General features: G+C 44.1%; 1 protein-coding gene across 1 annotated transcript in view; it reads right to left on the minus strand.

The window, feature by feature from the left end:
* Positions 1 to 15597, minus strand: part of rem1 (RAS (RAD and GEM)-like GTP-binding 1) — a 52696-nt gene that overhangs the window by 24959 nt on the left and 12140 nt on the right. Inside the window, exon 2 of the mRNA XM_063041063.1 lies at positions 7015 to 7382. Within this exon, the coding sequence (XP_062897133.1) occupies positions 7015 to 7372 (358 nt within the window). The 5' untranslated portion in view covers positions 7373 to 7382. The remainder of the gene's footprint in view (positions 1 to 7014; positions 7383 to 15597) is intronic.

A 15597-nucleotide genomic window follows, 5' to 3' on the forward strand; every position in this document is an offset into this window, starting at 1 on the left:
ACAGATGCACCTTGGAGAGCATTCTAACTGATTGCATAAACCGTCTGGCATTCAGGAGCCACTGCACAAAATCGGAAAAAGCTGCCAAGGGTTGTAATCTCAGCCAGCCCCATCACAGGCACTAGGCCTTCGCCCCCCACCTTTAAGGAATCTTCAAAAGGTAATGTCTCAAAAAGGCCGCATCCATCATTAAGGACCCTCACCACCTGGGATATTCACTCTTCTCATTACTACCATCAAGAAGGCCCACATGCAACACTTTAGAAACAGCTTCTTCCCCTCTGCTGTCAGGTTTTAAGTACTGTAATTTATAATATATTTTATGTATTACACAGTTCTGCTGCCACAAAACAACAAATTCCATGAAGTATATCATAGATAATAAATCCATTTCTGATTCTGTAATGTACGGCCTCTACACAGCGAAGTAACACAATCTTTATCAAAGAAACTTCATGTCAAGGCCCTACAAGGAGACATTCTTTACATGTAGTTAAAAGCTTTGTTGAGAGAAGGTGGTTTTAAGTTCTTTAAGGTAGTGGGGTGGGAGGGAGAGAACATGAACGTAGTAGAAAAACTTAGGGAAAGAACTCTGAAATGTAGGACTTAGAGCTGGCATTCCCAATCTTTCATCTCTGACTTTCGAGGTTTCAAAGGAGGAGTCTGCTTCAGTTTTCCCTAATTTATTGAGTTGAAAGGAAACATCTTCAATATCTTCAGGCAGCTATTTTTATTTGACTCGTCAGGAATCAAATCTCTAAAGAATTTACTTTGCAAACAGCGGAATTATTTGTGGTTAACACAAAGAGGCACATTGCTAAAATTCTAAATTTCCCTGCGGACTGCCCAATAGAAGAGCTCGTTAATTTGGAACATGCTCTCCATCAAAAGTTAAGCTACCACTTTGAAACATTTTCCATTACAACGGTCTGAAGTGAGGCTGAAGAAAGGCCCCAGCAGTTATTAATTGCCTTGTCATCCCCGGTTTCCCAAAGCCCTGAGACCTTTCAGCAAACCCTGACCTTCTGCTCACTGAAATATAACAGCCAACTTTACAAAGAATGCAGCTTCTAAATCTCCCAGGTTTCTTCAAAATATAAAGAAAAACTTCATTTTTCTTAGCCTCAGAAATTTTCATCGCCCTCTGCCATTCATTCCACCTGTCCCTCTCCCATCTCTCTTTCTTCATAAGACCCACCCTCAAGACACCATGAGTCTTTGCTCACACATTCCTGGACCCACTATCCAATCTTTAATTACACCACTGTGGATTTCTATAATATTATGCATTCAACATCAATGATGACATTTCTCTCAAGTGATATTATTATATAAAAGAATCAGGTATAACAGTGTCTTGAGTCTGAGCGGAGACTTGAAAGTTTATGAGATTATAAGCGGCACATACAGTATAGAGCATACATAACTGGTGGTGGGGTGGAGATATGTCTCTACCAAAGGAGATGTGAGGCGTTCCTTCCATCTGCTAGCCTACAGATCACCCTTGGACAAGGTGTAGCACCTGCTTAGCCCCCGATCAGGGTCACGTGAAGCCACGGGAGAAGTGGTGGATGGTCGTTTGAGCAGCTGGTGCACATCACAAGTCCTGGTTATGTGACCACTGACGCCAGGCAGACAATCCCTGAAGAGTATTGATAATGGCTGGGGTCACACATCTTGTAAAGGCATGGCCTGGGAAAAGGCAATGGCAAACCACTTCTGAAGAAAAACTTGCCAAGAACAATCATGGCCATGAGACCATGATCGCCCACGCCGTACAATGATGAAGACATATGGATTTGGGCCCCTTGTTTAATAAAAGATGTGCTGGCATTGGAGAAGGTGCAGAGGATGATTCTGGGAATGAAAGTGTTAACATTGTACGACATGGCACACAACGAATGATATAGAATATGTACACTCAACATCGTTTCCCAGGGTTGAAATATCTAATATGAGCAGGCATGCATTTAATGTGGGAGGAAGGAAGACTTTTTTTTTAAAAACACAGAGTGTGTTTCGTGTCTGGAATGTATTGCCAGAGGTGGCAGCAAAATTGGTAAAGGCAAATAGCAGGACCTTAGGTAGGCACATGACTGGAGGGACATGGACACTGTGTAGGCAGAAGAGATTAGTTTAGTAGATAATTAAGTACTAGCTGAATTGGTTTGGCACATTGTGGGCCAAAGGGCATAGCCCTGAGCTATACTGCTCAATATTATTGTTGTTGAACTTCCACCCTCTAAGTCAATTTAGAACAGGGGTTCCCAACCTTGTTTGTGCCATGGACCTCGACCATTAACTGAGGGGTCTGTGTACCCCAGGTTGGGAACACATGTTTTAGAGTCTTAGACAAATCACAAGAACAGCCCCTTCAGCTCATTACATCTGCACTGACTCACCAAGCACCGAGTTACACTAATCCTATGTAACACACTGTAAGGTTTCACTGCTAATGTAATGGCTTCTCTGTAATGTTTCACTGCTGAGGTAATGGTTTCTCTGTAGCAGCGATGTTTGGGTTATGACTAGAAATAATGGGGCATATTAGCCAATGAGTGGGATGTTCTTTCTTGCGTGTCTGGGAGCCGGGGATTCGCCGGGGAGAGATGAGGAGAGAAGACGCGAATGGAGAGAGTTGGTAGACCGCCGGACGGAGCGGACTTGGAGTGAGGGTCCGAAGGTCAGCGATGATCGGAGGAGGTCGATGGTGGACGAACGGCCTTATCAGTGAGCTCCAACATTGCACAATAGACTCTTTCATGAGAAAGGGTCCTTTCCTTTTTTTGTTTTCTTTACTAACCATATAGTCAAATTAAGAATTATAAAGCTCAATTATTTAATCGCATACTGTGTACTGTTTGTTATTTCATGGTACTGATTTGTAACAGGGGACACATCACGCAGCATCCACCCAAACGAGATTTCTTAAGTTTGGCTGGGCCGGAGACTATCATCCCCTATATTAAGCCACTAGCCGAAGCGAGAGTTACACCTATACTAATCCCATTTTTGATATTGCCCACATTCCTATCAACATCCCCGAGGTTTTATCACCCACTTACTTATCGGGAGAAGTTTTCTGTGGGCAATTAACCTGACAACTCGCACATTTGTTTGGAAGTAGTGAACACAAAGTGCTGGAGAAAATCAGCAGACCAGGCAACAGCTACAGAAAAGTGTAAACAGTCGATGTTTCAGGCCAAGACCTTTTTTTTTGGAATGTCGCTTGGATTAATTTTGTCAGGGTGACGATGTGGGGAATTTATTGATCTCAGTTGGTGCACAACATGCTTGCCGTTGTCAAGGTGAGTACAAATGTCAGCAAGTCATGTTGTGGCTCTGAATATTTAGGTTAGCCACATTTGCAATACTCAGAGACTGTCCAAATGTCATTTGTAAACTTTGTAATAGTGCAGTCTACCACTTCCTCCGGCAGCTTGTTCCAAGTATCTACCACCCTCTGGATGAAAAGGTTATCCCTCAGGTCCACTATAAATCTTTCTCCTCATATGCCCTCTAGTTTTAGGCTCCCCAACCCTGGGGAAAAGACTGATCATCTACCTTAATCATGCCCCTCATTATTTAGTAAACCTCTACAAGGTCGCCCCTCAGCTGCCTATGCCGCAAGGAGGAAAAGTACCAGCCTATCCAGTCTCTCCCCATAACACAACCCCTCCACTCCCAGCCACGTCCTTGTGAATTTTCTCTGCATTCTTTTCAGCTTAATGACATTCTCATGGTCCACTGCCTTCTCTAATCAGATTTCTTCTTCCACCTCTTCCACCTATCCCCTCCTAACTCTTTACTTCATACCCACTTCCCCACCTACCCAACCAACTTTCCCCTCACCAGGCTTCACTTACCTGCCAATTTGTACTCCTTCTCTCCCCCCACCTTCTTATTATGGCCCCCTTCCTTTCCAATCCTGATGAAGGGCCTTAGCCCAAAATGTCGGCTGTTTATTTCTCTCCATTTATGCTGCCTAACCTGCTGAGTTCCTTCAGCATTGTGCGAGATTGTGTGAGTGTGTGCGAGAGTGTGCAAGTGTGCAAATGTGTGATGCTCCAGATTTCCAGCAACTGCAGAGCCTCTTGTGTTTGACATCCTTCCTACAGCCAAGCGAGTGGAACTGCACACAAGTACTCCAAATGTGGTCTCACCAACATCTTGCACACATTGTCTATTCACCACACACCAAGACACCAGTCTTGAGCATCACACACACAAATCCGTAGGTCAGGCAGCTTCTATGGAAGTGAATAGACAGTCGGCGTTTTGGGCCAAGATTCTTCTCGGCGTAGCACTCCTGCAGCCGGGAGGGAGACTAGTGGGGAGGACCGATTGGACCTCCCTTCAGTGATACAGGGAGTAGAAAGTGGAGATTCCTAACGCTTGAGTTCAGTTCTTATATGGTTACCAGGACAATGACAGTCACGTGTACGTTCTACTTCTGCAGATCAGTCTGACCATGGGACTATGGTAAGATGTTTATTCTAGATGTATAAACTCTGCAGATCGGTCTGACCATGGGACTATGGTAAGATGTTTATTCTAGACGTATAAACCTTTGGGGATTAGATGGAACAGGGTTAGCTATGCTATGATTCACCTCCTACAGCAGACAACTTGGCCTGTGTAGTGGGTCAATGTATTTAAAGCCTGCTCCCAGGAACGTTGAAGGTTCAGTTCTTCAGTCCTGCACCTTGTACAGCCATATCAGCATAATGTATTTATAGAAATGATGCCTACATAGCTCCAACTTCTCTAGCTGCCCCTATTTTTGTCTGGCTAGCCATTTCCTCCTGTGTCCCGTTGCCATTCTCTGCACTCCTCGAGTGAGATTACAAACTTTCTTTTTTAAAAATGTGGCCAAAATTTCCATCATAGAAACAGATAAGGGTCTATGGTTTTGATCCACACAGCTTTCCCCTCCTCTACTCCCTCTGAACAGGCCTCTAATCCTTTCCCTTTTGCCCACCTGGAAATGACCTGTGTCGTGCTTTGGGCCCCTTGTCTCAATGGTGCTAAAGTCTAGCCACTCGCAGAGTAATTAATTAGGGGTCCCCTCTCACCCCTTCTCCTCCCTCTAGTTCCCCCCTTCTCCCTTTTCTTCCATGGTCCACTCTCCTCTCCTATCAGATTCCTTCTTCTTCAACACTTTACCCCTTCCACCTATCACCTCCTAGCTTCTTACTTCATCCCCACCCAAGTTCCCCCTCACCTGCCAGCCTGTACTCCCCAACTCCCCCCACCTTCTTATTCTAGCTTCTTCCTCAGTCCTGAAACGCTGACTGATTATTCATTTCTATAGATGCTGCCTGGGCTGCTGAGTTCCTCCAGCATTTTGTGTGTGTTGCCATGGAAGCTATTTCTCTTGGTTGGGCAATCAGAATAAGGGAAGAAAACTTTAAATTTGAAATAGACTTCTCAGATGTTCAGATTGTAAGGTACATCTTCAAATGGACGAATGCATGAGTTTTAGGGTGGTGGGGGAGGGGGAAGAGGTGGAGGTTTGAAGGAGATGTGAGGGCCAAGTTTTTTTTTTGTTATATATAAATGCAGAGAGTGGTTGATGCCAAGAATGGGTTACCAGGGATAGTAGTGGAAACAAACAGTTTGGCGGAGTTTAAGGTGTTTTTTGATGTGAGGTGAGGGCCTCTGTCAGTCAGAGTTGACCATGGATACTGTGTCCTAGCTGTCTAGATACGCAAACCCGGGCAGTACAACATGGAGAGCAAGCTGTTGCCAAGGTAGCAGGCTCCCCCTCTCCACGCATCTGATAACCCAAAGGAACGGCAGAGACCGATATACAGTTTGGTACCAGCAGCATCACAGGAGTTGCCAGTCAGCACTGAACTCTAGGGACTCCAGTACCATATTTTCTCTCAGGGTTTACTTTCGAACCCTTCCCCATGAGTGGGTACAGCCACAAGGCAGCAGAGATTTGAGATCAGAGTTTTCCTTCTCCTAGATGAGCTGCCAACCACAGCTGACGAGCCTCGTCTGCCTGAAGCAACTGGTTTTAAGGCACCAGTAGCCTGCCTTTGCCCCTTCTCCTGTCAATAGATACATTTCCACCGGGCTTAGTAGCTAAGCCACACATGAAGGCCAGGGGCTGGACTTGGTTGTCAGAGGCTATTTGAGTCACACACCATTGGGAGCATTTAATAGGTAGCGGAAGCTTGTCCCCATTACCAACCCCAGCTATAACAACCTTCTTAGATAAACACATGAATATCAAGGGAGTGGAGGGATATGGATGATGCACAGGAGGAGGACACTGAGTATAAATTGGCATGGAGATTGGCAAAACATTGTGGGTCAAATGACCTGTCCAGTGACGTACTGTTACCTTCTGCAGTATGTGGGAGTCTGGATGTTGGAAACCAAGGGAAAACATGGAAACGACTTTGTTGAGGTACAACATAGAAGTTAGAATATAAAACATTACAGCACAGTACAGGTTCTTCAACCCACGATGTTGTATGGACCTTTTAACCCACTCCAAGATCAATCTAAGCCTTTCCTCCCACAGAGCCCTCCGCTTATCTATCATCCACATAACTATCTAAGAGTTTTGTACCTTCCCCTTATATATCTGCCTCTACCACCACCCACAGCAGTGCATTCCACACACCCATCACTGTGTCAAAAACCCACCTCAAGCATCTCCACTAGACCTTCCTCCATGTCCTCTGGTATTCACCATTGCCTGGGAAAAGGTGCTGGATGTCCATTCTATCTATGCCTCTTATCGTCTTGTACACCTCTATCAAGTTGCCTCTCATCCTCCTTTGCTCCAAAGAGAAAAGCCCTAGCTTGCTCAACCTCCCCTCATAAGAAATGCTTTCTAATCCAGGCAGCATCGTGGCAAATCTCCTCAGCACCCTAAGTATGGAACATTAGTGGGAGACTAAGTCAGTGCAGTGAAGCCATGATCGAGTGGAAAATTGATTGTACAAGTTAGAGGGGCTGAACAGCCTCCTCCTTTCCCAGGTTTCCCAATCTTGCCTCCTGTGTTCTCGCCGTGAGCATCCTGAATCCCAGCAAAGACGTTGACCAGACTGGTCTTGCCCACTCCAGAGTCGCCAAGGAGGAGCACCCGGAAGGTGCCACAGCCAGAGTCCTCGCTGGATACGTCGGAATCTGCTGAGTCGGACGACCAGCCGCTCCGCTCCCTCTCCGACGGCTGGCACGAGACCGAGTAACCGAGCTGAGGTCTGTGAGGCTGGTCCGGGCAGGCAGCCAGCTCCCTCTCTGTGGTCAGGCTGCGGACGGGGCAGGCGTGCTGGTGAGACGAGGGCACAGGGGAACTGGCACGCCTTTGAAGCACAGTGTGGCCAGTGCTTCTCTGCGTGTTGAGAGTCATCTCGGCGCGGCTGGGAGAGGGAAAGTGAGAGATGAAGAACATTAGAGCAAGGCAAACTCCACAACAATTTGGTATTTTACTCTTAAAATGATTTTATTTTCCAGAATCAGGTTTAATATCAACAGAATGTCACAAAATGTGTTGTTTTGCAGTAGCAGTACAGTGAAATACATGCAAACAAACCATAAATTACAGTAAGGAATATACACAGTGCCTATAAAAAGAATTCACCCCCTTGGAAATTTTCATGTTTTATTGTTTTACATCATTGAATCACAATGGATTTAATTTGGGTTTTTTGATACTGATCTATAGAAAAAGACTCTTGTGTCAAAGTGAAAACAGATCTGTACAAAGTGATCTAAATGAATTACAAATATAAAACACAAAATAATTGATTGCATAAGTATTCCCCCCTTTAATATGACACAAATCACCACTGGGGCAGCCAATTGGTTTTAGGAGTTACATGATTAGTTAAATGGAGATCACCTGTGTGCAGTCAAAGTGTTTCAATTGATTGTAGTAAAAGTCCAACTGCTGGCGAGTCAGTATCCTGCCAAAAACTACACCATGAAGACAAAATAACATTCCAAGCAACTCTGTGAAAAGGTTATTGAAAGGCACAAGTCAGGGGATGGATACAAGAAAATTTCTTAGTCAATGACTATCCCTTGGAGTACTGTTAAGACAATCGTCAAGAAATGGAAAGAATATAGCACAGCTGTAAGTAGAACCACAGAACATAACAGCACAGAAACAGGCCTTTTGGCCCTTCTTGGCTGTGCCGAGCCATTTTTCTGCCTAGTCCCACTGACCTGCACCATATCCCTCCATACACCTCTCATCCATGTACCTGTCCAAGTTTCTCTTAAATGTTAAAAGTGAGCCTGCATTTACCACTTCATCTGGCAGCTCATTCCACACTCCCACCACTCTCTGTGTGAAGAAGCCCTCCCCCACAATGTTCCCTTTAAACTTTTCCCCCTTCACCCATGTCCTCTGGTTTTTTTCTCCCCTAGCCTCAGTGGAAAAAGCCTGCTTGCATTCACTCTATCTATACCCATCATAATTTTTATATACTTCTATCAAATCTCCCCTCATTCTTCTACGCTCCAGGGAATAAAGTCCTAACCTACTCAACCTTTCTCTGTAACTCAGTTTCTTAAGTCCCGGCAATATCCTTGTAAACCTTCTCTGCACTCTTCCAACCTTATTAATATCCTTCCTGTAATTTGGTGACTAAAACTGAACACAATACTCCAGATTCGGCCTCACCAATGCCTTATACAACCTCACCATAACATTCCAACTCTTATACTCAATACTTTGATTTATAAAGGCCAATTTACCAAAAGCTCTCCTTATGACCCTATCTACCTGTGACGGTACTTTTAGGGAATTTTGTATCTGTATTTCCAGATCCCTCTGTCCTACTGCACTCCTCAGCACACTACCATTTACCTTGTATGTTCTACCTTGGTTTGTCCTTCCAAAGTGCAATACCTCACACTTGTCTGTATTAAACTCCATCTGCCATTTTTCAGCCCATTTGAGCAGGCCATCCTCAAAAACCAAGTGACCATGAGAGAGGCCACCAAAAGACCAGTGACAATTCTGGAGGAGTTACAAGCTTCAGTGGCTGAGATGAGAGACTGCGTATACAACAACTGTCCCCCGGGTGCTTCACCAGTCACAGCTTTATGGGAGAGTGGCAAAGAGAAAGTCACTGTTGAAAAAACTCATATGAAATCTCGACTAGAGTTTGCCAGAAGGCATGTGGGAGACTCTGAAATCAGCTGAAAGAAGATTCTATGGTCTGACGAAACCAAATTTAAGCTTTTAGACCTTCAGACTAAATGCTATGTTTAGACTAAACCAGACACTGCACATCATAAAAAACACCATTCCTACTGTGAAGCATGGTGCTGGCTGCATCATGCTGTGGGGATGCTTCACTGCAGAAGGCCCTGGAAGGCTTATGAAGGTAGATGGTAAAATGAATGCAGCAAAATACAAGGAAATTCTGGAGGAAAACCTGATGCAGTTTGCAAGAAAACTGCAACTTGGGAGAAGATTTGTTTTCCAGCAAGACAATGACTTCAAGCACAAAGCCAAAGCTGCACAGGAATGGCTTAAAAACAACACAGTTAGTGTCCTGAAGTGGCCAAGTCAGAGTCCAGACCTCAATCCAATTGAGAATTTGTGGCTGGACTTGAAAAAGGCCGTTCTCTCACGATCCCCTTGCAATCTGACAGAGCTTGAGTAGTTTTGTAAAGGAGAATGGGGAAAAATTGCAGTGTCCAGTTGTGCAAAGCTGACAGAGACCTATCCACTCAGACTCAAGGTTAATTGTTGCCAAAGGTACTTCTACTAAATACTGACCTGAAGGGGATGAATACTTACGCAATCAGTTGTTTTGTGTTTTATATTTGTAATTAATTTAGATCACTTTGTAGAGATCTGATTTCACCTTGACACAAAAGAGTCTTTTCCTGTTGATCAGTATCAAAAAAGCCCAAATTAAATCCACTATGATTCAATGTTGTAAAACAATAAAACATGAAAATTACCATGGCGGGGGGGGGGGTGAATGCTTTTTAAAGGCACTGTATATGTATGTATATATTAAATAACTAATGCAAATAGAGAGCAAAATTAGAGGTAGCGTGCACAAATTTATTGTCTGTTCACAAATCTGATAGCAGAGCAGATTTATATTATATTATAATATTTATGATTAAGATTTAAGACTAGCTTCATCACATGTGCATCACACCATACAGTGAAATGCGTCGTTTGCCTCAACAACCAACACAGTCCGAGGATTGTGCTTGGGGCAGCCTGCAAGTGCCGCCAGGCTTCTGCTATCAACATAGCATGCACACAACCTAAAAACTAACCCGTATATCTTCCGCTATCAACAGAGCATGCACACAACCTAAAAACTAACCCGTATATCTTCCGCTATCAACAGAGCATGCACACAACCTAAAAACTAACCCGTATATCTTCCGCTATCAACAGAGCATGCACACAACCTAAAAACTAACCCGTATATCTTCCGCTATCAACAGAGCATGCACACAACCTAAAAACTAACCCGTATATCTTCCGCTATCAACAGAGCATGCACACAACCTAAAAACTAACCCGTATATCTTCCGCTATCAACATAGCATGCACACAACCTAAAAACTCTAACCCATGTATCTTTGAATTGTGGGAGGAAACTGGAGCACCCGGAGGAAACCCGTGTGGACACAGGGAGAACGTACAAACTCCTTACAGACAGTGGTGGGAAATGAACCCTTACCATGACCGCTTGTGTTGTAAAGTACGCCAACTGTTATACTACCGTGCATCGTATATGTAATATATATACATTAATATTTTATATTATATTTATATTTATTTATTGTATCACTTATTTATAAAAAATTACTTACAATTTGTATAATTGTTAAAGTATCTCTGGTATTTTAAAGGCGTAGAGTTCTACAGTACAGAATCTCTGGTATTTTAAAGGCGTAGAGTTCTACAGTACAGAAACAAGCCCTTCGGCCCAACTTGTTCATGCCGACCAAGGTGCTTACCCGAGCTCATCCTATTTGACTGTGCTTAATCCCTCTGAACATTTCCTATCCATGCACGTGTCCTGCAGCAAAGCTGTCTATCCAACCTCTCCCTGTAACTCAAGGCAACATCTGGTGAGTCTCCTTTGCACCCCCCCCCCAGTACTGCCACTTCCCCAAGGAGACTGAGTGGGTATACACGCATCGCTGAAAATTAATACCCCTAGAGATACAACACACACTCCTCCACACACAGACCAACTAACGATCCCCAGATAGAGCGTAGGACAGTACAGCACAGGAAGAGGTTCCTCAGCCTACGATGCCTGTGCCGAATATAATAATCCGAATAAGAACTTTATTTATCGAGCCCTTTTCACACTGACAACGTAGTTCAAAGTTCTTTACAATGTGATAACAGTGCTAACATGAAAATAAGCTAAAAAAATTAAAAGTGAAATAAAAGGCAAAAAGATGTTAGTCTGCATCCCTTGTAGTTTGAGGTATTGAACTCCTCAGTTTAATATAATGTCAAACTAAACTAAATGCTTTCTGCCTGCACATCCGATCAAGATCCACTTACAAACAATGCTACCTCGGGTGACATCTTCCAGATAGTCCATAAAACGATCTACTTCATGTCTTCTTTGTATTTTAAATGCGTTTCTGGTTCTTTCAGAGCCTGTGATCTATAGTTTGTAGATCAATTGAGCAATCTGGCTCTTTGCTGTCTCTGAGAAGATTCCAGAAGGCAAGCGGCCTTGAGGTCAAGAATGTTAGAAATGGGGTACGAGCCCAGATCAATTCCATTCCTCGCCGATCAAAGCATCGAGGAAGATTGAAACATCAATATGAGTGCGGAAGGCGAGCAAGTGTTCAGCACCGTCTACTAGCCTCTTGCTCGTTGCTACTGGAGAGTGTGTCAGCGTGTGACGGTCTCTTGCTCACTTCTCCTGAGGGAAGACCACTGAGTTACAGTGATCTCTTTCTCTCTTCCTCAGTGCTGGTGGAGGATAATAGCAAAGGTCTGGGTTTGCGATTCATGGATTAGAATGTAGTTCACTTGGACTTTTTTTGCATATGGGGTGTGGGGGGGGGTTTGATGCTTTTCTTTGGATAGCTTCCATGTTTTCTTTGTTTCGTGGCTATCTGGCAAAGATGAATCTCAGAGTTTTATACTGCATAGATACTTTGATAATAAATGTACCTTGAACATGTTCCATATTCCTCGATTCCTGCATATTCATGATTCTATCGAAAAGCCCCTGAAATGCCTCTATCACATCTGCTTTCAACAGTGCACCTGGCAACCCGTTCCAGATGCCCACCACTCACTGTGTAAAAATTCTTTCCCTACACATCTCCTGTGTCTTTAGCTGTCTGCAGATCTGAACATCTTGTACAGTTGCAACATTTTACTGACTGTATTGCTTGTCTTTAAATGGAAACACGGTTTCACAAGTTAGTGGCCTGCAAGCATAATAAATCCCACCATTGTACTAACTCAGTTAACCGAGTAGCCGAACCACAAAACTGCCAGCATGTCTTGAATACAAGCATCTGGATCACAGCTGTACTGCAGGGGAAGAAGCATGCTGTCATTTACCAGGACACCCCCTTGTCACACAGCACACAGGGGTTCTGAAACATACTTGGAAACTGCCCAGTACACACTTGATTTAGTACTTCCTTATGGACTCCAGTTCAGAACGCTATTTGCTTGAGTTTATTGTTAGCATGATTCATTTTTTTTTCTCTCTGTACATTGGGTGCTTGACGATCTTTTCTTTTAACTGGTTCTTTTGAGTCTCTTCGTTTCACGGCTGCCTGTAAGGAGACGAATCCCAAGGTTGTACTGCGTGTACATAGTTGGACAATAAAAGTAGTTTGAACTTCAAGGATTCAAGTCAATATCACCTTCCCAAGGACAATCAGGGAGCTGTCTTGTCAATGAACCATGATGAGCAAAAATATCCCATCTCCCTCCCAAAGAAATTGACAGGGAGGGAGAAAAATCATCAGATGAGAGTCACAAGCTACACTGTAATGGTCTTATCGATTAACCACAGTAATCCATGGCTTGCAATTAACAACAGATGTGAGACAGAACATAGAAAAGAGAATAGTACAGCACAGTACAGGCCCTTCGGCCCACAATGTTGTGCCGACCCTCAAACCTTGCCTCCCATATAAGCCCCCACCTTAAATTCCTCCATATACCTGTCCAGTAGTCTGTTAAACTTCACTAGTGTATCTGCCTCCACCACTGACTCAGGCAGTGTATTCCACGCACCAACCACTCTCTGAGTAAAAAACCTTCCTCTAATATCCCCCTTGAACTTCCCACCCCTTACCTTAAAGCCATGTCCTCTTGTATTGAGCAGTGGTGCCCTGGGGAAGAGGTGCTGGCTATCCACTCTATCTATTCCTCTTAATATCTTGTACACCTGTATCATACATAGTACATACAGTACTATACACGTTACCATCTACCACCTTCATCCTCCTTCTCTCCAAAGAGTAAAGCCCTAGCTCCCTTAATCTCTGATCATAATACATACTCTTTAAACCAGGTAGCATCCTGGTAAATCTCCTCTGTACCCTTTCCAATGCTTCCACATCCTTCCTATAGTGAGGCGACCAGAACTGGACACAGTACTCCAAGTGTGACCTAACCAGAGTTTTACAGAGCTGCATCATTACATCATGACTCTTAAACTCTGTCCCTCGACTTATGAAAGCTAACACCCCATAAGCTTTCTTAACTATCCTATCTACCTGTGAGGCAACTTCCAGGGATCTGTGGACATGTACCCCCAGATCCCTCTGCTTCTCCACACTTCCAAGTATCCTGCCATTTACTTTGTACTCTGCCTTGGAGTTTGTCCTTCCAAAGTGTACCACCTCACACTTCTCCGGTGAATGATGAGGAAGACACTACTGGTGAAGAGAGAAAGCATGGATTCGTTAGGCTGAAAGGCTTGTATCCATGCTGAATTCCTCTATAACTTTAAGGGCTTTGGCCAAAGTCATTGGGCTTTCTCAAGCTACCTCTAGCCATCACAGATCACATATTTATTTGTTGTGCATCCTCTCATATGACATGGATGTTCATGATCTTCCCTCTATCCAAGACCATGATTGTTCTTGGCAAATTTTTCTACAGAAGTGATTTGCCATTGCCTTCTTCTGGGCAGTGTCTTTACAAGATGGGTGACCCCAGCCATTATCAATACTCTTCAGATTGTTTGCCTGGCGTCAGTGGTTGCATAACCAGGACTTGTGATATACACCAGCTGCTCATCCGACCATCCACCACCTGGTCCCATGGCTTCACGTGACCCTGATCAGGGGCTAAGCAGGTGCCACACCTTGTCCAAGGGTGACCTGCAGGCTAGCGGAGGGAAGGAGAGCCTTACACCTCCTTTGGTAGAGACGCGTCTCCACCCCGCCACCCTGATCACATATTAGAGATGTAAAAAGGCACAGGTGCTCTGATTGTTAAACATGCAGTCTGTCCTGCTATAGGGCCACCACCACTGTACCAGTCTCTAAAGGAGGGGTCCCAACCTAGGGGCCACGGACCCCTCAGTTAATAGCAGGAGTCCAAGGCATAAAGAAAGGTGGGCAACGTCTGCTCTGAAGTCAGCAGAATATTTGACCAAAAACACGAGGAGGAATATTAACCTTCCATCATAGCAGGAAAGTTGCAAAGTTCAAATTAAATTATCGAAGTACATACAGTGCTATAGACGTTACCATTTACCACCTTGAGATTCATTTCCTTGCAGGCATTTACAGGAAAATAAGGATATACAATACAATTTATGAAAACCTATAACATAAGCAAAGACTTGGCAAACAACCAATGTGCAAAAGACAAACTGTGCAGATAAAGAAAATTACACTGAGAACATGAATTGTAGAGTCCTAGAAAGTGAGTTCAGAGGTTGTGGAATCAGTTCAGTGTTGAGATGAGTGAAGTTATCCACAATGGTTCAGGAGCCTGATGGTTGTAGGGTAATAACTGTTCCTGAACATGGTGTGGGACCTAAGGTTTCTGTAACTTTAGCGAGAAAAGAGCTTGGCCTGGATGGTGGGGTCTTCGATGATGGATGCTGCTTTCCAGTGGCATCCCTCCTTTAATTGCTAGATGGAAGGGAGGTCTTTATGCGTGGGCTGTGTTCTCCTCTTTCATTAGCCATTTCCGTCACACAACATCAGTCAACTCCAGCTATTGCATCGTTTCCCTGTGTTAAAAGGTAATTCAATACATTATGCACCTTGCACTGCACTATTTTGGTGCCATTCTGAAATTGTTTTGCCTTATTCTACCTCAATGCACTGTGTATAATGATCTGATCTGTATGAACAGCATGCGAGACAAGCTTTTCACTGTACCTTGGTACGTGTGATAGTTTGAGAAACCCTCTCAAGTGCTGGTGGCCCGTCAACGTTTGATTCATGGCCTGCCTTTTCCAGCAGATCTGGGGATGGCATGGTAGTGTAGTGGTTAGCATAACGCTTTTACAGCACCAGAGACCCAGGTTCAATTCCTGCCACTGTCTGTAAGGAGTTCGTACGCTCTCCCCATGACCGCATGGGTTTCCTCTGCGTGCTCTGGTTTCCTCCCACATTCCAGGCTAGTGG

This window comes from Mobula hypostoma, chromosome 2 (assembly GCF_963921235.1).
Source record: "Mobula hypostoma chromosome 2, sMobHyp1.1, whole genome shotgun sequence".
In the NCBI taxonomy this organism is placed as follows: domain Eukaryota; kingdom Metazoa; phylum Chordata; class Chondrichthyes; order Myliobatiformes; family Myliobatidae; genus Mobula; species Mobula hypostoma.